This window comes from Planococcus citri, chromosome 3, assembly GCF_950023065.1.
Source record: "Planococcus citri chromosome 3, ihPlaCitr1.1, whole genome shotgun sequence".
NCBI lineage: Eukaryota > Metazoa > Arthropoda > Insecta > Hemiptera > Pseudococcidae > Planococcus > Planococcus citri.
In genome coordinates this window covers 16,820,653-16,846,398 of record NC_088679.1, presented here as the reverse complement: position 1 = coordinate 16,846,398, position 25,746 = coordinate 16,820,653, and the positions used below count along the sequence as shown (strand labels likewise).

Sequence of the window (25,746 nt, the reverse complement as noted above, 5' to 3'; positions counted from 1 at the left end):
CTCCATTCTCCACAATTCTCCTGCCTTTTTTTCAAAATCACATTTCTTCTTCGAAAAATGTTCTCAAATTAATACTTTCTTCGTTCAACCGAAGCGAATAAAACTAAACAAAAAAATTCCATAGCAAATAAATACGGTTTTTATTAATCACTTAAAATACTAATAAATTGTTCAAAATAACACAGAAATTTGAGAAAGGGTAAAACATTTGTCGAGATGTAGGTATATGACCAGTAACACAGTCTGTTCAAGTGTTGAGTAAAGAGATTCTCTTACGAGTTGAGGATATCTTGGATTCTGGCTTCGTATTTTTCTCTGTATTTGTGGTCTGGGTCCCATTTGTCCATCAACGCCTTCCATTGGTCTTTCTTGTTTTCGGTCAAGTATCTGACGACTTTCTTGGCACCTTCCTTTTGTTTATCGGTACACTGAGCACATTCGGCTTTGATGGCTTCGGGTAAATATTCTGTAATTAAATCAACGAATACGATTAGAAAAATTATGATTCAAGGGTTAGGTGTAGGTATTTTTAATTCAAGGGCTAATTTGGTTACATAATTTAATTATGTACGAAATTACTTAGTAAGTATATTAAATGCGTTTTTTTTTTTTTTTTTTTTTTTTTTTTTTTTATTATGTTTCAGGTATGTTGAAAAATGACGTAATTATAGTTGAAGGAGGAGGAAAGCTGTCGTGTATTGGGTCAGTTTTCAACGTTGGATTTCAATTTTCAAATCAGAAATATCAGAATTGATATCTACGATGAATGGAGTTGTTTGTGTTGATAATTTTGTTAGCTCAGAGCCTCAGAAAGTGGGATTTGACTGATCAGTTCTTCAAGATACTTCTAATGCAACGATGAACGATTTTTTTTAGTCAAAATCAGTGAAATAAAAGCTAATGATTTGCGAATCCGTAATAAATAGACCTAAGATTGGGATTTCGAGCTATGAACAACAATTTAATCGAACGTATTTCAAGCAACGCGAATATTTATTAAATTTATGTGAAAAAAACTTCTCGGAAGGAAAATTAATTCCTCGAAAAACACGTTTCCGAAAGTAAAATTACTCCAAGCTGTTCGACAACGTAACTCCATTGTCATAAACTGGTCGCTAAATCATCGAATTTTATCATTTTTAAATCAACAACAATGCAAAAATTGGTCTTAAGTTGCAAAATTTCAAAACTCATTTGCATATTTGTACGAAATGAAATCGTAGCTACGAATGAACTCGTGATTTGAAGGACATCGAGGTCATTTTGTAGTTTTTTGACATGAAATGATCACTTTCGTGTTTATTTCGTCGACGATTTCCCCATTTCGAGCTTTTTTTGCCTGTAACTTGATCGAAGGTGCGAAATAATTCGTGAATTTTATTTCAGCTTTTTTTAGACGATCTGGAATGGTTCAACGAACATGTGATTGTAATCTTTGAAATTTTTTTTCATCATTTTAATGTCTTACATTTTGGATGGTTTTAATTACTCGGGTTTATTGTTAGCATGAGTTATTTTACTCGTTGAATTAGGTAATTTTTTATGGCGTATGACGTTGTTGAAAATGAATTTTGTGCGATTACTCGGGTTTTGTCTTTGGTTTGACATTGAGTCGTTCTTATAATCGTGATACAGAAAAGGTAAATAAAGGTGAAGTGAGTTTTATTTGTAGGTATTTTTTTTTTTTTTTTTTAAATTTAAATAATCAAAATCAAGCTGAAAAGATCTGGTCTCAATTCCTTTGTAATTTTAGATTCGAGAAATGAAAATAATTGGTAATAAAATGAAAAAAAACTTGAATCTTTTTTTTTATTATTAAAATAATTTATTCGTTTCAAGAATTTGTGAACGTTAATGTGTTTTAAAGGCTCTTTTCAGAATAATTCCTCATGAATTTTGATACTCTTCTTACTAAGTGGATGATTTTCAGATTAGCTGATTCCTATCACAATAAATGAGTTCAATTTTGAATGAAAAAAAAAAAAAAAAAAAAAAAAAAATGAAAAATCCCACCGCAACAATTTTTAAATATCTTCTCATCTAAAAACAAAAAAAAAACATTCACCATTTGGTAATTTTTTTAATAACCTGCAAAAATACAAAAATATAAAAAAAAATGTTGTTCTCAAACACCGAATCATTTCTTTTTCAATTTAGGATTAACAAAGTGATCAGCTTCTGTTTCATATTCCTGTTTAATAGTTTGATAAATATTATCAACGACTGGCTGAAGATCAGGAGGTAAAATATTGAACGTGCCAAAAGCTTTAGTCAGTAAAGCTACTCCCAATCCTGTAAAATTAGTCCAATAAAACAAAATAGGTATCTTTTGTAATATTTTCATACCTATAGGTAAGTTTATCTAAAAGGCTCGAGTTGATCATCCTCTTTATGCGACACGTTTTGAGATCTCTCTCATCATACCAAGGCCTATATTAGGCCAATTAGGCCGACATCGCGTATTTCCTCTCTATTCGAATAGCCACTTTATGGTAAAGTGAACTCGGTTACGAAATTTAATTCGATGTCGAGACGTTGTAATGCATCTTACTAACGGTTTCGCTAACATAACAACGACCTTTTCTGGGTCAATAAAAGTGAAGAGACGTACGTACGAAGCTTATAGCACAATGTCCAGCATATTGTGACGAATGTGTGTACATTGAAGGTCAACTACCGCTGGTAATTTAATCGTCAGAAATGTTATTCGTATTCTAGAGTAATTGAGTAGCTAATTCAATCAAAGTGAAACAATGGTCGAAATTTTATCCACAGGGAGGTGGAAAATTTACGTTTGGGAAAAATGAAGGTGTTCGAAATTGAGATTTTGTACTTGTTTTGTTGAATTTTTGGGTTCGAGGTGGTTTGAAATTGAGTTTTTGAGTGTAAATGAAATTCAAAATTGCAGTTGATGGATTTTGAGGTATGAAGATTGAGCTTTACGATGTTCTTGGGATTCTTGGGAATTAATTTGTGGGTTACGAGAAATCGAAATTAAGCAAATGTTACACAAAGAGGTGTTTTTATGAAATCGGAACAAAAAAAAAAGAAAAAAATATAAAATAAGTATCAAAATAATGTGTTGGTAATTTTGAATTAAAAAAAAAAAAAAAAAAAAAAAAAACGAAAGGGCTTTCTAGTGAGGAATAAAATGTCCATAGAACATTTTTTGGATTAAAAAATAATATAATTAAGTATTGATCATTAGATCTAAAATTAAAAGAACGTGGTGAATTTTAGATGATTTTACTGTAAAAATTGTATGCTTTGAAATGGTGGATTTTGAGCTAATAAAATTATATTAATTTTGAATTTATCCAAGATAAGCCATTCCAAAAAGTTTGAAAACATGATTCTAAACTCGATAGGTATTCACTATATACAGACCTATAGCCTAATAACGAAGTTGAAAGTAGGTTCGTACGTAGAAAATATGGCAAAAACTTACTTTTCAAATCAGCTCCTTCAGCGGTGCATTTTCCCTGATCCATCAAACATTTGTAATAACTGTTGAACAATCTATCGTTCTTCAAGATTTCATCGATATCAACGTTATCGTATTTATCGGTGAATTTTTCATCGTCAGCCAAAGCGCTGCCGACAGCGACCAAGCATAAAGCTAATAAAACGAATTTACTCATTTTGTTCACTATATTATATTATTCGCGAAACTTAAACTGAACTGGGAGACTTGAACGCTAGTACTGTAACAATTCGATTGTTATCGAATACTATACCGGCTTTTAGCTCTACCCGGTTTATATATACTTCGGCGTAGGGTTCGTTGCGCACCAAGGAGGGGGCTGGGTGTCCTTTAATTGACGTCAGTTGGTAGGATATTTATTATCTAATGAGTCATTAGTGGTTTTATGTTAATTTTTTATTTCCTATCCGCAATAACTTTTTATTATTATTTCCACCGCGTGTCATCTTACCTCTTCTACCTAACCGAGTGGAAATTGATAATTTAATTATTTCCAAAAATTATAAGATAACGTTGCGCGGATTCGTTTTGTTTTTCAGAGGTGTTCCCAGCTGTCTTTGTGATTACTTATCGGTTCGATGTGTGGTTTTTTTGCTTTCTTATTCTTATCACAGGTGTGTTGCTGGACGATCGTCGTGTGTAGGGTTGGAGAATTTTATATTATTTTTTTCGGTTATTTTGGCGTTTTTTAAGTGTATTTGTACGTGGCCTTTGGTTTTTTTTTTGGCTGATTTTTGGATGTGTCTGATTTGTGGGTAAATAATACTTTGGATTTTGGATTTTTTTTCTCGATATTTTATTTAATTTTTTAGAAAAAATTAAAATTGCCTGCATTCGTATTTTTTTGCATTTTTTTGTTTTGGATTTTTATTTGATTTTTGAAGTTTTTTTCTATTTTTCTCGTCAAGTGTTTTGAATTTCATTTTTTTTTAATCTGATAAAAGGCGATGACCATTTAAAAACAATGATTTTTCGTTTTGTAATGAGATATTGTGTCAATTATTTATGATCGAAAAGTGAATAAACTTATGAAATTGATTTTTTTTTTGAATTAAAAGTAAATTTGCTGATTATGCTCCTGAAAATTGAGAGAAATAAATAAATGGGAAGAAAATTGCTAATGGCTAAGTTTCCAAAAATTCCTAATAATTGCTGGAAATTGTGAAAAAAATGCAATAAAAATTTTAGAATGGCTGAAAAAAAGAATATTAAAAATTATAGAGGTATTTTCCAAATTTGAGAGTATGTGAGTCCAAGAAGGGGTTCACCATCAGAAAGCAAACTAAAACTGGAGATTATTATTTTTTTAAAGTACCTACCTAGTTATTTTTGGCTATAAATGACTTAAGAAAAAAATTAGTATTTCGATGTTTAAATTAAAAATTGTTTGATACTTTTCCTTCTCTTACATTTTAAAATGTAGATACCAACTTTTTCAAATTTTAGCTCGGGTGAGCCCCAACTTGGAAAAATAGTTACCCTACAAGCATTTGAGCAGTCTGAATGAACTGCATATTTTCGAAATTTGCGGTTTCTTGCTAATATTTTGGAATTGGAGCACTCGAGGAAAATACTACTATGAAATTTAATTTATTATTTATGTAGGTCTAGGTACGTCTTTGGTTCTCGTCGTTTTTGTCATAAAGATGAAACGCTTCATCAGTTAATGTTTTTTTGTAAATTTGATTTTTGATTTTGGGATCGCTTGAAAAAATGAAACGTTCAAAATTTTGAAGGCGCTCTGGATGAAAAATGTTTTCAGTTTGTTTGAAATTTTGTACAACTTGATGATCACAATCTGATTTTTTAAAATGAAAAAATAGAAGAACAAGTCCCAAATATGGAGACATTTTGTTGAAAATTTGGAAAATTTTGATTTAATTGGGTTATCATAGGTCTGGGTTCCCCTTTTTCTGAATATAAAACCCCCAAAATGCCATTTTTCCGAACCGTTTTTGTCTCAAGTAATGCACAAAAGTGAGCAAAAGTTCAGGTTTTTGTCAAAATTACAGATAAGGCCATTTTCTATGCCCAACTTTTCAAGAAGTCGTGTTTATTTGTCGAGAATTGCAAAAAAAAAAATCATAATTTTTTAAAATCGAAATTGCCAAGGAAAATCTGTTTGTTGTCAGAATGATCAAAATGACTGTTTTTTTTTTTTTTAATAAATTGCAAAAGCCTCGATTTTGCACAAATTTAAGTAAACGTTTTTTTTCTAAGTCAAAATTTTTACGGAATCTTACTTTTTTTTTGCTATAGAAAAATTAGGTTTTTGTGGCAAAAATTGGAAAAAATGAGTTTTTTAAATCAGAATTAACTGTAGAATAAGGCCCACATGTCTTGTCAAAATCGCCAAAAAACGATTTTTTAAAATCAATACCAGGCCAGAAAGTCTTGTTTTTTGCCAAATTTGCATAAAAACACAATTTTTGGGCATCTAAATTTCCACAATGTTTTGCTTTCTTTTTTTGCAAAATTGCAAAGAAATCAGTTTTTAATCAAAATTACCAAAATATCTTACCTTTGTTGCCAGAATTGCGAAAAAATCCTATTTTATGTAATAATCACAATGTAAGAAAAGTCCATTTTTGTCAGAATCCCAAAAAGATCAGTTTTTTTTTGGTCATAATAGGTTCATTCAAGCGTTCTCAATTTTTAGCAAAACTGAAAAATCTGCTGAAAATTTTGTTGAAGGTGGTTTGCCAAAATTGCAAAAAAAAACTCATCTTCATCAAAATTGTAGGAAAAATTCGTTTTTTCTCAAAATCACTCGAAAAAGTTTCCATTACATCAAAATTATCTCAATTCGGAAATTCAAAAAAATTTTACATGAAAAATATGAAATCGGATTTCGACTTATTCAGTATGATTGAAGCGAGAATATCGATTTAAAAATACTTAAGTATTTTTTTAATGGAGGGGGGGGGGGGGGAATTCAAACTTTGAACTCGCGTCAGTTTTTTTTGAGCTATGTACTTTTTTTTAGATCAATTTGCAAAACCATTTTCGCTTTTTACGTCAGTTTTTTTTCAATCTTACCTTATTCCTCTCATGATCGAAAAATTGAAGCTAAAATTCCTTCATCGTGGAAATCAGTTATTTATATTGATTGATCATCTTTTTTGCCTACTTAGTTCGTCACAAGTTGTCTTTTTGAGGATGGGTTTCTGCAGCAAATAAGAAACCAATTCTCTCAAGTTAGGTATAGGTACCTATCTAGTCTACCTATCTACTAATATATTTCTCGCATGAAATGGTTTTGGGTGGTTTTTCACAAATCTGCCAATAGTTGATTAAAGTTCAATCAAACCTTGCAATTTTTTTGAAATTTCTAAAAAATAATTTAATTTCTCGAATTTTGATTTTAATCTTCCCAGCAGTAAAAACAATTCCAAGAAAAAACTTTTAGAATCCGTCGATTCCGATCGAGCTGGAATTTATTTCACTAAAGAATTTGAGCTACGAAATTAATTTTTTGATTTTTGATGAATTTTTGAAAATTACAAAAAAAAACGATTGATATTCGTAGCAATTTTTTATAGAATAAAATTTTGATAGGAAATCAGTTTATACTTTGAAGCCAATCTTCGCCCCTTTAAAAGCATTATACGACCACATTCGAGCCAATCTGAGGTCTCCGGCGAGAATTTTCTGTTCTCCAGCAATTAAAAAATCCTTCGAATGCCTTTTAATATATTCTGGTATCTGAAAATCTGATTCAGTCGTAAGTTTTGTTCATTGTGAGTCGATTAGAAAGAGCTGGTCAATCGCGAATCCGAGATGACATTTCTGGGAAAAAAATCTTGAGTAAAACCTGACTGGTTCGAGGACTAGTTGGACGTCTGGAAATTGCTGAGTTGAGAATAAAACTTACCAATCACTTTGAAAATAATCCCAAACTTGATTTCCAATTGCTCAAAAAATTAATTTCTGTACCTTCTGGAAAATTCCAAAAATTCTGAAAAAATCTAGAATATTTCTGGTCGAGATTTTAGAATGGCTGAAAATTTATGAAATTCGGTTTGGAGATGAAGTCGATAAATTAGCTTCAGAACTGATTTTCGTAATTTTTTCGAAAAAAGAGGCGTACTTATTCCATGAGTATAAATTTCAGAAAGTCGTAATTTGTAGATTTTCAAAAAATTCACTAAAATTCCAAAAATTAGCTGAAATTTTAATTAGGAAGGTTTTAGATCCTGTTTTTTTTACTCTCTCTCTCTAAAAGTTGCATTTTCATTCAAATCAGAGACAAACATTTTGAGTCGTTCCCTGCCTGGAGAAAATTTTGAACTTTTTTACGTAGGTACGTTCCCAATTGACTCGAAATTAGTTCAAATGAATTGGAAGGAGGAGGAGAGTGTTTAACTTTGGTGTAGAGCCTATAATTTTCAGAATAATTTCAAAAATCTCCATATCCAAAAATTCTCCAAAAACTGATATAACATTTTCATCTAAGATGCTTGAAATTCAATTCTGAAGCTCGAGTGATATCCGAAATAAAACACGTAAACTTTGCCTCATTGCCACGGAGTTATTGGAAAAATTATCTGGCCTCGTTTTTACAGGCAGATGAGGTATTTGAAATCCGGTATTTTTCATTATCTACAGGGTGCAATCTACATTCTAAAATAAGAAAAAATTACCAAAATTGTACGAAATTTCTAACACGAAACAATTATACGACTAGGTATACCTAGCTAGGTGCCATTAAAGTGAGCAATTTTTACTCCATTCACTGCACATCAACAACAAATTATCTTCTTAAATTGCCCAGCTAGGACTTACACACATCTGATGCAAATTATCTAAATACCCAGGTACCTCTACCTACTTCATACTTGTTACAAAAAAGTGTAAAAAATGGGACAAAAACGTTGCAAATTTTGATACACATTTGTACGAGTACCAATGTGTAATTCTTTCAAATGGTACCGCTTACACTCTTAGATAATAATAAGCAGATACAGACATAAGAGAATTGCAATAAATCTATGCACAGTTACGAATACTAGATTTGCACATGCATAATGGCGATTTTTAATAAATTACCAAAAATCTGTAGCAATAAGCGTAATAAAATGTTTACCGATCCGCAACAGCAAATAAATACATTGATTTGAAGAAAAAAAAAACTGTGTACTCCCATTTGTGTGAATAATGTGGGTCACTATGGATAACTACATTATGTACCTTTTAACGTAGGTACCTAGACCTACCTATTCTAGTGAATTTTGATATTAAACCGTAACTAAACGACTAATTCGTATATTATACAATAATATGTAATTAATTTACGGATTTGCAGTTTCGTAATTCGTACGTGTTAACTGTTGAGTGTTTAGGATTTTTTGGTGCATTTTTTCTTCTCTCCCTCTGTCTGTATCTCGATGCATTAGAATCGTGGACTTCTACATTTCATTTAAACAATACCTAGACCTACCTAATTAGCGGTAAATTACTTCGAGATTAGGTGTCTTATTTTTTGAACGATTTCTAGCTCTAAAATTTTATGAACATACGAGACCTATTTCAAAAAATTTCAGTACCTAAACCCAATACATATTTGAACTCTGAATTTTAAAAATGCAATAAAAACGCTTAGGTGACCTAATGCTAATTTTTGTAAGTTCTTTCTCTCACCCTGTTTTCAATCACCTGACACAAATTGACGTTAAACCTTCGTGCCTTCTTCTTACTGTTGATAATGAATGAACACGTGTAAAATTAGTTCAATGGTGTATAATATTACAGGCTCGTCCGTGTCCTTCACTGCAGCGTATTTTTCTCAATTCAATTTCCCAGCAATTTTTTCTGATGAATTATGGTTTATTATCTTCGGATTAAAACTCGTATACGTTCTAATAATACGAGTAAGACTAATGAAGATTCTAATCAGTGGTACATGGCTTGTTCAGAATTTTCCGCTGGGAGAAGCTGAAATACAATGTTTTGTGTTCTACTTATTTCACGTTAGCTAAACTGAAATTCCAGCGTAATTTAATATGTACTTATTTCTTGTTCCATTTTTTAAAATGAGGGTATTTTTCGAAAACGTCTTGTGCAATTGTAAGAAATTTCTGCAATTATTGGTTGGTCATCAATTTTATGGATAGAAAAGGGCTAATTTGTGATCTCTATCTCCTCCTCCTTCACTCCTTCCGTCACCTGTTTCTGAGTTATGAATGCCCTAGTTTTTTCAAAAACTTACTTTTCTTCACATTTTTCCCCTCTATGATAAACACTGAGTAGTAAACCTCCTATTTTCTGTGCTTTTTTTGGGATTCATAATTCAAATGAAATACATTTTTTTTTGCAACAGCTTGACGAATGTGGCAGACAGAGGAGAGCAAAGGGGACTTAGCCTGAACTTTTTTCCAAGGTTTGAGATGAAATGACGGATTATGATTCGGAACTTCCAAAATGCTTTTAAAAATTTTCATTTCTACATAGGTACTTCTACGTGATTTTTTTATGTAAAGGGAAGAGGGCGAAACAGCATTTGCTGTGGGCTCATTTTGGCTCCCATCGGCTCTCATATCGATTTTTTTTTTTTGAGAAAGGATGAATATGGAATATTCTGGTTTGTCTTTGACCCTTATTCAATTTTTTTCCTTTCTTTAATTCTGTTTCGCCGAAAATTCAATAAGTTGATGCTCTCTTTTTTATTAGGTACATATTTCGGCGCCAGATAAAATGATTTCTTGAATTTCTTACCATCTTACAGCTTTTATCGTTTTGAATAATGCCATTCTATTTTTCTTTTGGAATATTTAAATCAATTTTTCTCGAACACCTATTTATTAATCTTGAGCTAGTTACCTTCTTCAAAGTCATTAAGAATAAAAACAGCCATATCTACGTCAACAAGAAGTGGTAATATTTATACAGATACATAAAAAAAATACACACTCGGTATAACGATGCCAATTACCGGTAATAGTTCACGGAAAGTATGAATCAAATTTTAAAATTCACGTCAATCATCGCGGCACCATTTTCACACAGCAACGAGTTTTTCGAGTTTGACTCGACACGTTGCATTTATCAAGTACATATTTTGAGTCATACTTCCTTCTTAAGAGTGGGTACATCGTAATTCGTAATCGGAATACTTGCATTTTTAAACTAAGTAATACTCGTATTTTTGTATCAGGCCAGCAATTTTTTCAAAGATATGCATGATTAGGGGACCTTTTGTTGAACTCGCACGTTCTCCGATTTGAACTAAAAAATCAATAAATAAATGGAAAAAGCACGTTTGAAAACCCCTTTAACCGAAATTTCAAGCGCTAAAATTCATTTTTGGATTTTTGAAGTTTTTTTGAAAATTTGAATATTTAAAGTTCAAAACCGCTGTTTTAAAGGTGATTGTTAAACCTTTTTTTAAAATGAAGTATAAATTTTTCCGACTCTAGTGAACCAATATGAATAATTCCTTCGATTCAATTTTTGGCCATTCTGGAGACACATGCAGCGATTTTTCAATTTTCTCTAGAAATTTCAAATCACTCTGGAAGGACTAAAAATGAACTTATACGTAGGTGCCTGTAAATTTGTTTCTCTCCGACCGTTTCAAGGTAATCGTTGATGTGTGGGAGTTGCATTTAGGGAATTATTTATATCGTCTCACTTTGTTTAGAAAATCTATACCTACCTAGACCTGCTTTTTCGTTCTAGCTTGGTTTCGTTCAAATCAAAAAATGCGGGTTCAAAACCTTCCCTTGTGAGCTTTTTTGAAAAAGAAAATGATCTTGAAAATGGAATCAAACATTTTCAAGCTGGTACCCCCAATTTTATTACAAAAAGTTTAAATGCCTGGAAATCATTTTGAAAATCGAAATTTCGTTCGAAGGTTTACTAAAGAAACAAGATTCAAAAATCGAAACTTTTCTTCAACTGAATGATTCAAAATCATAAATCTGTTAAAAATCAAAACGTACCTTACGTGAATTAGGGCAATTTCAATATTATTTTTAAATTTTTTTTTGGAGAAATAGCCAACGCAGTTAAGGATAAACCAGCTATAAGAGCACCAACCCTTCCCCACCCCCAAAAAAACTGTTAGTTTTGTTGCTGCACTTGTCAATTTTATTCAAAAAAATCCGAAAAATACACATTTTTCCATGAACATTACAGTGGATTGGGGGGGGGGATGGACGGATTTTGACCAAATTCAACAGAGACTTTCATTTTGAGAAGTTACCCCACAAAGTTTCAGCTCCGGAGGAACCTTTTGAAGGAAGATTTTGGCTCTCAAAAAGGAGGCACTTCCAATAAAATCGTGGTTTTTTCGCTCCTGTTAATACACATCCTGCTTTGGGAAGAATGGCCCAGTCTCAAATGAAAGTATTTGAGATTCTGCGTCCGTTCTCGTTGCTGTCAAATTCCAAGACCAGTTTTAGGGTTCCATCAAGTGGCTAAAAATGAGTAAATTACCCATTTTTGGAAAAATTTGTGTCTTAAAAATTGTTTCTAATTTTAAACTTTTCACTCGTAAATACGAGCCTCTAGCCAATAAGCTGCTGTATATGGCTCATTAAATAAATAAATAAATAAATAAATATTTCACATCAGTTGCGCCAAAATATTGAAAGATACGTATGATTCTTGAAACTCATCGTCGTTTCCTTATAAGAGGTAGGTGTGGAACTTGTTGAGGATGAGCCTGAGCTATCAGTGAGTTTCCTCCCTTGTTAATTCCCTCTGCATATTTTCCCCATTGGTGTATATTGGAGGACCTGTTTTGGAGATCTTGTTTCTTCCATCCTTTCGACATGATTTCTCCAATCTTTCCTATACTTTTTTATTTTCTTCATGACTGGCTTCACTCTGAGATCTACTGTTATTTTCTCAGATGGGACTCTGTCTCTGAGAGTCATCCCTGCCATCATCTCCACTGCTGTTATTCTTCTTTTATCAGATTTCTTCAGTGCCCACACCTCGCTCATTGGTATTGCAAGGGTACCTATTGTACACCTTCAATCTTGTTTCTTTTCGCACCTTACAGCATCTCAGGGTCCTATTCATCACTCCAGTGGCTCTCAGAGACTTTGCAATCTTACCACTAACATCTACCTACTTCTCCTTGGTATGATATTGTGTACTGCCCTCTGTAGTTGATCGTAGAACTCTTTGCTTTGTTCCTCTTTTCCCTCTTCTGGTGCATATATTCCGATTATTGTAAGAATGTCTTCTTTCAATCTCATCCTTGCTGATACAATTCGTTCTTGCCATTTGTTGTATGAGTTGATGTTTTTGCGGTGTTTATTATGTATGTGTAACATCACTACGCCTGCAGCTCTGGGTTTCTTGTCAACTCCACTGTAGATAACAATGTAATTTCCAGATTCGATTGTTCCACTTCCTTTCTTCTTTGTTTCAGACATCACGGCAAAGTCTATATTTCTGCTGCTTAGAATTTTATTTATTTCTGCTTCTATTGCTGCATATCCTCTTACATTTCAGTTTCCAAATTTGTATTTTCTTTTGTTTGTATGTGTTTATACGTAATTTAACCTGGGGTTCACTTCCACCTGGGATCCTATAGTTCCATCATTCTGTTTCCTGTTGTTTGGGTATTTTGAGTAACGTTGATTTTCATCTGACTTGGTTACCAGCCATGCCAGATATATCATGGTGATAGGGCTGCTATCTAGGCCCCCGTGCCTGCCTGGTCCTCTTTTAGTCGCCTTTTTGGCAGGCCTGGACCCACCCACTGAGTTACCGAGAAAATCTCGGTGGGCCGCAACATACCTATTAGGGCTGATGAGGTAAAAACTGGGCCACTTGAAAAATTTCTGAATGAATTTTTATGCTCAGTATCCTGCACTTTAAAAAATGTGAGAAAAAATTTGGCTGATTAATTGAGGAGCCCAAAATCAGGAGCGCTAAAATGGGATATCTTGGTAGACCACATGTTCTATGGGTCCGGCCCTGCTTTTTGGACAGGCAGAGGGTACCATAGGGATATTCTTGACCCATCCCTACATGGGGATTCTTGAAACTGGGGGGGAGAGGGTTAGAACTTTTTGATCACTTTTGCCAATTTCAAAAAATTGAAAAATTTCAAAGTTTTTGGGCATTTCTTAGATTTTTTGAAACTGACAAAAACAATCAGAAAGTTGGCACCACTGCGTTCCAAAATGTCTTCCCAGTTTCAGAAATGTGATCTGTCACGAGAAAACCAGGTTAGTGTCCAAAACGTAAATTTTACAGGAGGGGCATTTGAAGTTTTGAATCTATGTGTTCGGGGATCTATGATTCGTATGTCCGTGAAACTTGGACCATTTTTGACCACCAGGGGTGCCAACATAACCTAACATTTTTTTCAAAATCAGGGTTGCCAAAGGCCGATAATCGAAATTTCCCTAAACTGATTTTTTCGTTTTTTTAAAATTTTGCACCAAAAATTTCTCGAAAACTACTAAGAATGAATTATTATTAACATAAAATAAAGTTATTTATTGAGTTTTCCAATTTTTTCAAAAAACTTGTTCAAGGTGAAAAGAGTTGATTTTTCCAGCTTAAGCCTCATTCAAATTTCAAAAAAACGGCCTAAATCCTACAAATGTGAGCGGATATCCACAAAAATTTGCATGTTGACTCCACATGGGCATACATTTTAAAAAAATGAAAAAAAAATTTTTCGTTTTTTTTTGTAGTTGCTCTATTTTTTTAACCTTAAATTTAGGGTCAAAAGAATCGTTCGCGAACGTTTTTACCACCGCAGACAAATTTTGCACCCTGAGTACTACCAATATCCATCAAAAAAAAAATATCGATTTTTTGGACACTAACCTGTTTTTTTTTGTGACAGATCACAAATGATATTTTTTAATATTTTAGCATAATCAATGCAAACCGCTCAGTAGAACTCTAAAATTAGTGCGTCTTTGGATTTTGACAGCAACAGCATAGATCGACGCAAAATCTCAAATAGGTACCTACTTTGATTTGAGAATGGGGCCATTTTTCCCAAAAGAACTTGTGTAGCGACAGGGGTGAAAAACGATTTTTTTCGAAAATACTTTTTTTTAGGATAGAAATCCCCCCCCCCCCATTGTCAGAGACACCTTCGAAGCTAAAAATTTTTGTCGTTAACTTTCAACAGAAAATGAAAGTCTGTGCCGAATTGCGTCAAAATCCTCGATTTTTTTTCGTGATCCACACTAATGAAGATACGTTTGATTAAATTTCAAAAAATGTATATGAATGGCCCTTGATCGTGGCTAATATCCCGATTTCAAACAAATTTGATTCAAAACTGACAAAAATAAAATAAAAAAAATTTTGGAGGGGGGTTAGGGACGATGTAGCGATCCAAAAATTTTAGACCAGAGCCTTTGGATCACAAGAACCAACTTCCCCGGGAGGAACCAATTCGCCAATCTTATCCAGTTCTGCTCTTTTCGGGTTGTCTTCAGAATATCGTGTGCAGATTTAGGCATGTTTGTTGTTTGGGTGTCTATCAATCAGACATTCAGACATCAATAACATTCGCTTGAATTATCAAACATTCCCTTGATAGTTTGCAAGTCATCCGATAGAAAGATAGCAATAGAAGAACTACAAGATCGATTAAAAGGACATCTCAGTATTAGGTATTTTTTCTATACATATATCTCGATATGATTAACACCATCGTCGATGTCGTGTCTCGGTCTCATCGAAAATCTACGTACTCGTACATCCGAGTAAGATACTCATTACTTACCCATTTACGGTCAGGTGCGCTTACCCTGAGCTTAACCTCTTTTCTCTCAACATTTCCTATACCCATACAGTTCTTGCAAGTCTCGTCTCCTTGCATACCCTCTATGATCGACTCCGCAACGACAACAGATGATTTTAAAAGTTCGAAGATCGATCAACCTTGACATACGAATACGTATGATCTACCTAGCCACCGGTGTATTCCGGTTTATCGGTTATTCTGCTCCGTCTATGAAAATTTTCCACTCTGAAACACGTTTAATTACCTATTCAAACGGTTAATTCGAGTACACGTAGGTACTTTTTTTTTGAGGAAAAAAAAGAACACGATTAGTTTAGAAACGTCAATTTTATATACACAGTTTGGGACACGATTTTCTAGAATTACCAGTGATATACTTATCTACGTACGAATACGATTCGTCATACCATTTAGATCATTGTGATGTCAAAATCAAACCTGATACGACGAATTGAGTAACAAATCCACGTCAAAGAACCCGCACAGTTGAATTATTATACTTACGAGAAAAAAATCAGCCGAGTAGATTTCAAGTTCATTGATCTTTTTTGTACGAAGGGATGTACGGTTCGTAAATTAGCTTGTCGCGTGCTTGAAAATTTAACAAGGTGAACTAGCCCAGCTTTATTGTGATGTTTCTCCAGAGTTTATCGAAAGGTATAGGTATTTGTTTGTTTTATTACGAGAGAATGAAGGGGACCGCCGCCGCCGATGTTATTGGTTACTTGCAGCGATGTGTGAATACTTGTACTTTTTTTTTTTGCGAACGAATAAATCAGTCGCGGCTTATATGAGAAGTAAATTTTATTAGACTAAAAATGATATCTACACCATGTTTAATTGTTTACCCAACCTTCAACGAATATTAGTCAGAAACGACCAATGTTCATTTTCCTTGGGAAAAATTCCAATTTGAAATTCAAAAACATTAAAATTATTGAAATTTTCTTAATTATTTCAACCGACGTGTGTTTTTCCAAGTACCTAGTTTACCTATTTATGCAGTAGCTACCTACTCTCGTAAGGTGTTTATGTTGTTTTCAAATTTCAAATATATTTTATGTACCGACATCTCGATCTGAAAAGTGGATAATTTGTGTAATTTTGTTCTATTTACCTAGTCTACTGTACGCGGTTATGTTGGGTATTTCGAAACTCAGCCGTAAACCTATTTTACACCCCAGAGGTATCTAGAGACTCGATAATACCTGAAAATTAACGCAGAAAAGAGTTTCCCAATTAAGTTTATTACCGCGGTGTTTGTTTGTTTTTTTCATTTATTAAAGAGGTAGCTGGATACTTGCGAATTGGAGGGAGTTTGCGGATATTTCCGCAGCGTGTCGTTGAATATGAGGTTTGCTTTCGCATGGAAATTTACCTAGGTACTTTACAAGATGTTTTAATGAATGGGTTTCCCTCATGGAAAAACATATACGAGACATCGGTGCCCTTTGATAACTTATAGTCTTCATTGGACATTGAACTAGAGAATTTCAATGGCCGGGTGTTGGAATAAGCATCGTATTTCTAATGATATTGTAACCATTGAAAATTAATAATTATTACTATTATAGATGGAGTCGTATGACTAGAGAGGTCAGTGTGACCATATTATTGTCTAGAAGACTCACTTATACATATTTATTTTATTTGGCGAAAAAACACCCTATGTACTTTTCGTATTTTTTGCCACCTTTTTTGTGGGAAACGAATTATTAACTTGAGGAATTCCAAACGCGTTATGTTTTGGGTAATAAAATTTAAATACGTAGGCTTTGATATGAGACAATTTCTTCCCGAAATATTACATACCTACAATAAAGTGACATTGAATCGCAAGAATGAGAATTTTTTTCAGTTTTATACGACGCTTGGAAATTGGCTCGGGGCTCAAGTTTTTTACTTGAATGATGGTGGCAGGTGGATTCGAGTAATCTTTAAAAAAATCTAAAATCTTAACAGCGTGAATTTGAGTGCCCACTTTTACAAATATGCTAAGCACTGGTCACTGGTTATATTATTGTCGTAAATTTGCAAGGTTAACCTTAATGTTTCAAGGTACAAGTACATACCTAGGTACATTTAATGTAAGTGAAATTTAAGGTTGCGGTTTGTTTATACCTCGTACATTGAGTTGTCCACTTCAAGCTATGGGAATTTTTTCACATTTAAGGGGGGGGTGTCTCTTGAATCACGCGACTCTTCCTGTTGGAGAAATGAGTAATTGCGGGGAGGGAAGGCTTACGTATGGTGTTTACTTTGTATTGTTTTTCAACAATCGAAACAAATTTTTAGTGCATTACAGTCTAGGGATGAGGAAATGGTACCTAATTACTGACATTGCAATTCTCCAAATTGCATATAGTAGCACAAGTAGATATAAATTTAGAATTCTGGTGTGACCTTCCATCGAGATGAAATTACCTACCTAATTGTCTAGATGCTTATTTGCTCCTTCCAAATTTTCCATAAGATAGTCGAACGCAATGCATACCTACCTTACGTGAAGTATGTATGTAGGTACCTAATATTATTCAAAATTCACGTTTTATTATCATTAGGTATTATTATTAGGAACGCATCTATGAAATTAATTGATTATTTTTTGGCTTACCTATGCATATCCGGAATGTCCAAATAGTACAGTCGGTAAGGGGTTGAACCCAAACAAAATTGCCACAAAAGATTTTTTTGCTTTAAAGGTCTAGGATGGTGTCCTAAACAACATATCCGGAGCCGCCTCCGATCCACCTGGTGCGTCCCCCCCCCTACAGTGGATTTTAGCCCCCCAAATCACGTTTTTTGCCATTTTCTCCCCCCGCGTTGCATTTTAGCGACAAATGAGGTTGAATACAAGAATCTACGTCAAATTTCCGATCTAATGATGTATCAACTTTCCTTGTACGTTCAAGGGGGGTGGAACTACAGCCATTCAAAAAAGGGGGGTTTCCTGAAAAATACATAAAGGCTATAGGCGTCTAAGAGGGGTGAAATGGTCTCCGAAAGCGTTCGAGTTGATATTAGCATGGAAGGTGAGTACCATTGAGACACTTCCGCATGAAAAATTTCAGATCAACACCCCCTCCCCTTTTTGAGGAATCCCCCTTTTCTGAAATTTCAATAACACTTTTCTCAGCCCCATTTCAACCGATTTTAAAAATTTTTCAGTATGTTGTGGACATCCTTAAGAGGTACTCTCACAAAAATTTTTAGCCACCTCCCCTCATATTAACCTCTCAAAATGGCGTTTTAAACTTATTTTATGCTTTATAACAATAGTCAAATTTGAGGGGGCCAAGCGCTCTGGAGAGGGCTAGATGAGTGTAGCAAAAAATCTGACGTCATATTCGTGCTCAGCGGTATCGAATCATAAGAAAACGACATCCTATTCATTGATACTTAGTTATTTCCCCCAAAATTCCCATTTTACCCCAACTCCCTTGCGACACATTTTTACTCCATTTTGAGGGGTAAATATGAGGGGGGGGTGGCTGAAAATTTTTGTGAGGGTACCTCCTAAGAATGTCCACAACATACTGAAAAATTTTTAAAATCGGTTGAAATGGGGCTGAGAAAAGTGTTATTGAAATTTCAGAAAAGGGGGGTTCCTCAAAAAGGGGAGGGGGTGTTGTTCTGAAATTTTTCATGCGGAAGTGTCTCAATGGTACTCACCTTCCATTCTAATATCAACTCGAACGCTTTCGGAGACCATTTCACCCCTCTTAGACGCCTATAGCCTTTATGTATTTTTCAGGAAACCCCCCTTTTTTGAATGGCTGTAGTTCCACCCCCCTTGAACGTACAAGGAAAGTTGATACATCATTAGATCGGAAATTTGACGTAGATTCTTTTGTCTAACCACATATTTTTCGCTAAAATGCAATGCGGGGGAGAAAATTGCGAAAAACGTGTTTTGGGGGGCTAAAATCCACTGTAGGGGGGGACGCACCAGGTGGATCGGAGGCGGCTCCGGATATGTTGTTTAGGACACCATCCTAGACCTTTTAAAGCAAAAAATCTTTTGTGGCAATTTTGTTCGGGTTTGCCTCCAAAAAGTGCTATACCGACTGGCCTAAAAGGCGCAGGTTTAGGAGGTGTCTCAGGTTGTGGCTGCAGGGTGATACTTTTGAACCCCCCCCTGATCGATTCACTCAAAAGTGTCAGTGCCTGGTAGGTGACCTGGAGTGCTCACATTATTATCTCTTATATTGTGTGCTTACTATGTTTTTGATGCTACATTATCTTGAGTGCCATTTGTCACCGGTTGTGTTCAATGTTTCTCTTTCCTTCTTTCTACATTCTATGTTAAGCGGTTATCTAGCTGGAGGGGATGGGGGATTTAAATATATACTATTGTACTGTTTTTTGTGTTGTTTACTCGCTCATTTTTACTTATTTATTTGTTTTTTTTTAAATTTTTTTATTTAACTTATATCAATTTGTTCTGTTTTGTAGTAATAATAATCCGACTCCTCGCTTCGCCTCTGGGCATAGAGGGGTCGACATGTACCAGAGATGACTGTACATATTAGCTATAATGAATCAATAAATTTCAAATTATTAAGATAATAATTACATAATATATTAATTTTGTTTACCTGTTAATCGAAAAATTGCAGCATAAAAGTATCTTCTTAATCAACTTCGTTGTTGAGAGATTACATTTTGAAATAATAATTCCCTATTTGGCTAACCTATTTGCTTACCTATTCCTGTGTTGGGGTAGCTGATTTTCTTTTGGGACCCTAAAAATTTGTTTTTTCAGCATTAGTGATTTTTTTATATTTTTTTTTTGGCGAGATCCAGGCAGGAGTATCACAAGGTAATGTACTCGGCCCCCTCTTTTACCTGCTATATACTCAAGATCACCCAATTGATGATACCACTACCACAGCAACATTTGTAGATGAGAAGGGTAAGGTGCCCTAATGCCGACCACCTGCCTATTTCATTCAAATGATGCCGGAAATATTCCGGAAAAAATGTATATCTATTCCTTTTTCATAGACAAAACGAATGACACCAAAATCGTAACCCTAAAACCAAAATTGAATTAGATAGAGCAGAAAATGGGTTTTGAGGGGTCAAAAACTTTTTGGTGCCTCTCACATTGTGTTTTATGACTTTGGTGATTTATGTGATTTTAATTATGTGTAATATCTTTTGAGAATAAAAAAAGACGAGGAATTCAATGAAATGAGAATTTTTCAAATTTGACAAAGTCAAGTTAAAAAACTTCTCAAAAAATTTTTTTTTGAAAAGTGCTCCGATGTCGACCACCTCATATTTCTCCTAAATTACAAGCAAATCACATTACCTATACCTACCTATTAGAGCGGATCTAAAAAATTTACGCAATCTTTGATTTAGCTGAAAATTGAAATATTATGTTGAAGATTTGGAGTTGAAATGGCCCCAAAAATTTTCAGTTTTCACCTGCCCCTGCTGTGGAATGGTGGTCTCTCAAAGTAGGGTCATTTTGGGAAAAAACACTTGGAATGCTCTCAAAAAATCAGTATGTCCATAGCTATTGCTTAAATGAATGATGCAGTTATGAAAAGTATTTTAATTACTCGCAAATAAATTGATTTTGTACTTCTTTTTACACATTTATTTTTCAATTTCGGGGGTGATCGGAATTAGGACCCAAAAATTTGGAATTCAATTTTTGAGTTGTTGAGGAAAAACTTCTGTAAAAACTTTAGAAATTTATTGATGTCAATGAGCTTTTGGCATGTGTTGGGGGAGGATCAAGGTGTATTTTAAGCCATTTCAGGGATTTCTATCTCAAAACGTGTTTGTTTGGCAGCCAAAAGAAAAAATGTGGTCGACATTAGAGCACCTTACCCTTACTGCAATTTTGGCTGGGAGCAGAGACCAGAGTAGTGCCACCAATGTACCTACTGCAAAAGTCACTAGAGAAAATTTACAATTGGTCTAGAAAGTGGAGGATTGCCCTGAATCATCAGAAATCGAGGCACGTGCTCTTCACTCTTCATCATGCCAACAGCTCAATGAGGTTTATCTCGCAGGGGAGCTAATACCACAGGTTGACTCAGCTAAATACCTGGGAATGCACTTGGACTCCAGATTATCATTGAAGGTCCATGTGAAGATGAAGTCCAACCAGATGGAAAAAAAATTAGGGCAACTCTATTGGCTAATTGAAAGGCACTCGGAATTGGACCTGAGCTGCAAAATCTTTGTCTACAAGCAGATTATCCTACCTATCTGGACATATGGCCTGGTGCTATGTGGCTGTGCAAAGAGGTCTAATTGTCAGGTGATATAGAGAAGGCAAAATGTCATACTGAGAATGATCGTTAATGCATGCAGATTCTCACTCAATGACGATATCCATGCAGTTTTGAATATTCTCTATGTGGACAAAGTACGCGAAAATTATGCGGATGCCCATGAGAAGCGCCTACACAGCCACATCAACACCGAAGCAATCCAGCTGCTGCACCCACATGCACCCACATGGGCCTCGGAGGCTATGGAGAAGTGTAAGCCATTGGATTATAGATCCAGTCAATGGGCTGCAAATCCCCCCTTGTTAAATTTTCTCCTGAAAATTAGTTCTAATTTATGATTAATCGAGTAAGATTGTACTCTTTTTGTAAAAAAAAAAATTCGAACTATTTTCGTGACTCTCCAATTTGATGCCGACAAAACATAATTTTAGACCCTATCATCATGCCATTATCCTCCAGGATGGTGGAACTTCAAAAAAATAGGATTTCTACCCTTTCAACTCCATTCTGCGAATTTTTTGGTCAACGAAGGTTCACAGTACAAATGCTCTCAAATTTTTGCATTTTTTCTTTAGTAGGTATCAGGCGACGCGGTAGTGTTGCCCCCCGCCCTCCCACGGTTTTCAAACCGTAGGTGGCGGTACGGCAACACCGCGGAGTAATATTCTCAAACTATTTGGACAGTTTTGGACATCACGCCAATGCAATTTTCTCGAAAAATATGAACTTATTTAAAAAAGTAAGAAGACCAATGTTTTTATTTTTTAAAGAGCTTTCAGAAAATATATATAACAATTGTTATACGACAAACAATTGCAAAGTGTCAAGCATCATTTTGGCAGTGTTAAGCAGTATTTTCGCTGTTTTTTTGGTAATTTTTTTCCAGCTCACTTAGACCAATATCGAGAGATTGGTCTAACCAAATTTTATGAAATTTGAAATGTAGATTCCATTCATTACCCATTAGTGAATGGTACAAAAAAATTGTCAAAATCTTGAAAATTCAACCTTTACCCCCTCTTTTGGCCCCCTATAAATGGTGAAAATGTTTTGAAAATATCAAAAGGGCCTAGGTCTATGTTCAAAGCATATATATTTAAAATTTCAGATTTTTTTGATTTATAGTTTTTGCTGTAGCCTTGTCTAAAGATTCAATTTTTTGTCAATTGAATCATGAAATCAGTGTTGACTTATATTGAACCAAAAAACATTCAACTGCTAGCTGACTATAATTATTGCTAGGCATTTTGTGTGGAAAAAATACATCAATTTGTAAAAATTTAGGTGATCTATTTTCTTCCCAAGTGCAGTTCCAACTGAATACCAAAATTTGATCGGATAATATTTCGATCCATTTTCTCAACTGTTCAGGTACCTAACCAGTATTGGATTGCTTATTCGATAATATAAATAAAAAATTATTCGAATCTTGAAATAATTTGGAATGACAAGGATTCGTTACGTGCTTTTCTTTCAGAATTTTTCAAAACTCATTACCTAGGAAATGGCTGAACTGATTTCGATGAAACTTGAAATCTCACTCTGAATACAAAAAAAATTTATGATATCCCCAAAAAATCTTTTAAAAGAATTCTTACCCCCGCCCACCCACTTGAGGGATATTCATGATCTTAAAAATTAACAGAAAACATTTCAGTAAATACCTTTCTTCAAAAAAAAAAAAAAAAATTGAAAAAAGATAAAAATTTCAATATAAAATTTACTGATATAAAGAGAGTGTGACCCCGCCATTTAAGGCATTACAAAATTATTTAATTATGAATATTTATTTTAATAATGTAATTCAGTAAAATAATGATTGCATAAATGATGAATTTAATGTCAAAGAAAATAAAACAATTTTTATAATTTGATTGATAAATATATATGATTCAAATTTGTTATGTGTAGAAAAATCTACATTAATATTTTCTAATAAAAAAAATAAAATTAAAAAAAGAAATATTAATGTAGATTTTTCTACACATAACAAATTTGAATCATATATATTTATCAATCAAATTATAAAAATTGTTTTATTTTCTTTGACATTAAATCCATCATTTATGCAGTCATTATTTTACTGAATTACATTATTAAAATAAATATTCATAATTAAATAATTTTGTAATGCCTTAAATGGCGGGGTCACACTCTCTTTATATCAGTAAATTTTATATTAAAATTTTTATCTTTTTTCAATTTTTTTTTTTTTTTTTTTTTTTTTGAAGAAAGGTATTTACTGAAATGTTTTCTGTTGATTTTTAAGATCATGAATATCCCTCAAGTGGGTGGGCGGGGGTAAGAATTCTTTTAAAAGATTTTTTTGGGGATATTTACATATTTTTCAGCTCCAAAATCAATTTTGTAATTTTTAAAATGATTCCATATGCCCTACTAGAATTCTCTCAGATTTGTATTCAGCAAACTGAAGACCAAATTACATCGAATTTTTTTTTGCAGTCATTTTGCCCAGTTCATTTGTTCAATTTCCTACCCTTTAACCAAAAAATTCTAAAAAAATGGAGTGTTGAAAGTGTGAAAATCCTATTTTCCGAGGTCGTACTCTCTCCTGTAGTGCTGGTAGGACTGCAATAATGGGCTTTAAAATAATCTTTCATCTCAAAAAAATTGTTCAAAATCAAAAAATCCGTCAATAAGACGTATTTGTAAAGTTTTTCAAAATTTGTTACAGGCAGTATTTTTTCCCCTCTCTTTGTTCACATTTTTATCATTTTTCTGCATCAGATATTTAAAAAAATCAGCTCACAGATACATACTTGTATCTGCAAGTTCACATTGAAAAAAGTATCTTTTTTTACTTATCAATTTTACGACATCAAATAATAAAAAAAATAACCTCTTTTCTCATTTCCACTCCGACCAGATTGAGTCATTTATAAAAAGAGAAATTTTCTCATATTATGTACAGCTGCACAGGAAAGTAAAAAAACTGGTAAAAGCTCCCCTACGACAATATAAAAAAAATTATAAGATAAACCTGTACCTCGACCAGCTCATATAGCACGTCCAAGTCTATATTACATATAAGCAAGCATATGGTTGTCAGATATAATTCACGTAATTTTTCTTCGCAATTTTAACATGTGGTAGACTGGTAGAGAGATACCATACTTAGATGAGAGAAAATTGGAAGTCGAACCATTGAGGACATTAACTCTTTATCTTGATGCGCCGATTATGACGAAATACCTATCTACATTCTACGTTGCCTACCTAATTCTCATTAATACATAAAAATATAAAAAGAAATGAAAGATACTCTTAAACTGTTATCCGTTACTTCGTCGTTAATGACACGTTATTCGAAAATTCGTACAATGTCCCCAGAATTAACGTGAATAATTACGGGAATAGAGTTAATTCGGTACGATGAACTTGTCATTATATCATACGTATAATGTGCCACAAAGTACATGCGTGGAACATCACAATCATATTCGTAATATCGATGTCCTTTTCTTTTGTATTTCGTTGGGGTTTCCCTCATCGTACAGCAACTTACAGAAATGATTAATTTTTAATTGTTGATCGCGATATATGTGAGAAATCCCAAACTCAAAGGGATGTACAGCTACGAGTTAATGATCGAAATTTTCCTACTGGAGTTTATTTAATTCTCATCGCTGGTAAATCCTGAGTAAAGAAAAGAATTACCTCGTTTATACGAGTACATGCAATTGAATTTTTAATTTAATTGACCATTTTTAGTATTTATCCTACGTCAGAATCAAGGTTCTAAATGTGTCGATTTTATTATTTTTTTTTTTACGAAAAATTTCATTACACTTGTCTAGGTGTGTATCTGCTAAGACGCTAAGAGAGAAATAATACATCAATTACCACGTTATCATAATCGTCACGAATGATGTAAACAAATATAGTACGTGTGTAAAAACTGATGCAATAAGTTGGCAAATTCTATTCCATTTCGAGGAAATAAACAATAGTTTTAATAACAGATATTATCCGGCTGAGTGTTCTATCTCGTCTCGATTAGATGAATTTTGCACTTACAATCCAATTGTACGTACTACGTACCTACATCTGAGAAGAGGTTTCTTTGGATCTGTAGGTAGAATTCGTAATAAGCATTCAACGTGTCGGAAAATTATATCCTAGATCCGGAGGTAGGAGATATGACGACGACAAGGGTTTGTTTACGTCAAAAAAGGAAAAAAAAACATAGATACATTTTCGCTTGGTTAAGCTCTCCGTTGGTCTAGAGGTACGTACTACATTCAGCCCAG

The 25,746-nt window shown here is 33.7% G+C and overlaps 1 protein-coding gene and 1 long non-coding RNA gene across 3 annotated transcripts in view; one reads left to right on the top strand and one right to left on the bottom strand.

Moving 5' to 3' along the window:
- LOC135841876 (uncharacterized) overlaps positions 1 to 25,746 on the top strand; it is a 214,071-nt gene that overhangs the window by 1,392 nt on the left and 186,933 nt on the right. The window lies entirely within an intron of this gene.
- LOC135841875 (ejaculatory bulb-specific protein 3-like) lies at positions 117 to 3,743 on the bottom strand. Its single transcript, XM_065359079.1, has 2 exons — positions 3,449 to 3,743; positions 117 to 466 (listed from the first exon to the last, which is right to left on the bottom strand). The coding sequence occupies exons 1-2, from the start codon at positions 3,639 to 3,641 to the stop codon at positions 273 to 275; spliced, it is 387 nt and encodes a 128-aa protein (XP_065215151.1). The 5' UTR covers positions 3,642 to 3,743; the 3' UTR covers positions 117 to 272.

What these genes read in the sequence shown, in the direction of transcription:
- LOC135841875 (XM_065359079.1), bottom strand. Translation starts at nt 3,641, where the DNA reads ATGAGTAAATTCGTTTTATTAGCTTTATGCTTGGTCGCTGTCGGCAGC. An exon ending in TGAAGGAGCTGATTTGAAAA is followed by an intron (nt 467 to 3,448) that starts GTAAGTTTTTGC and finishes ATTTAATTACAG; the next exon opens with AATATTTACCCGAAGCCATC.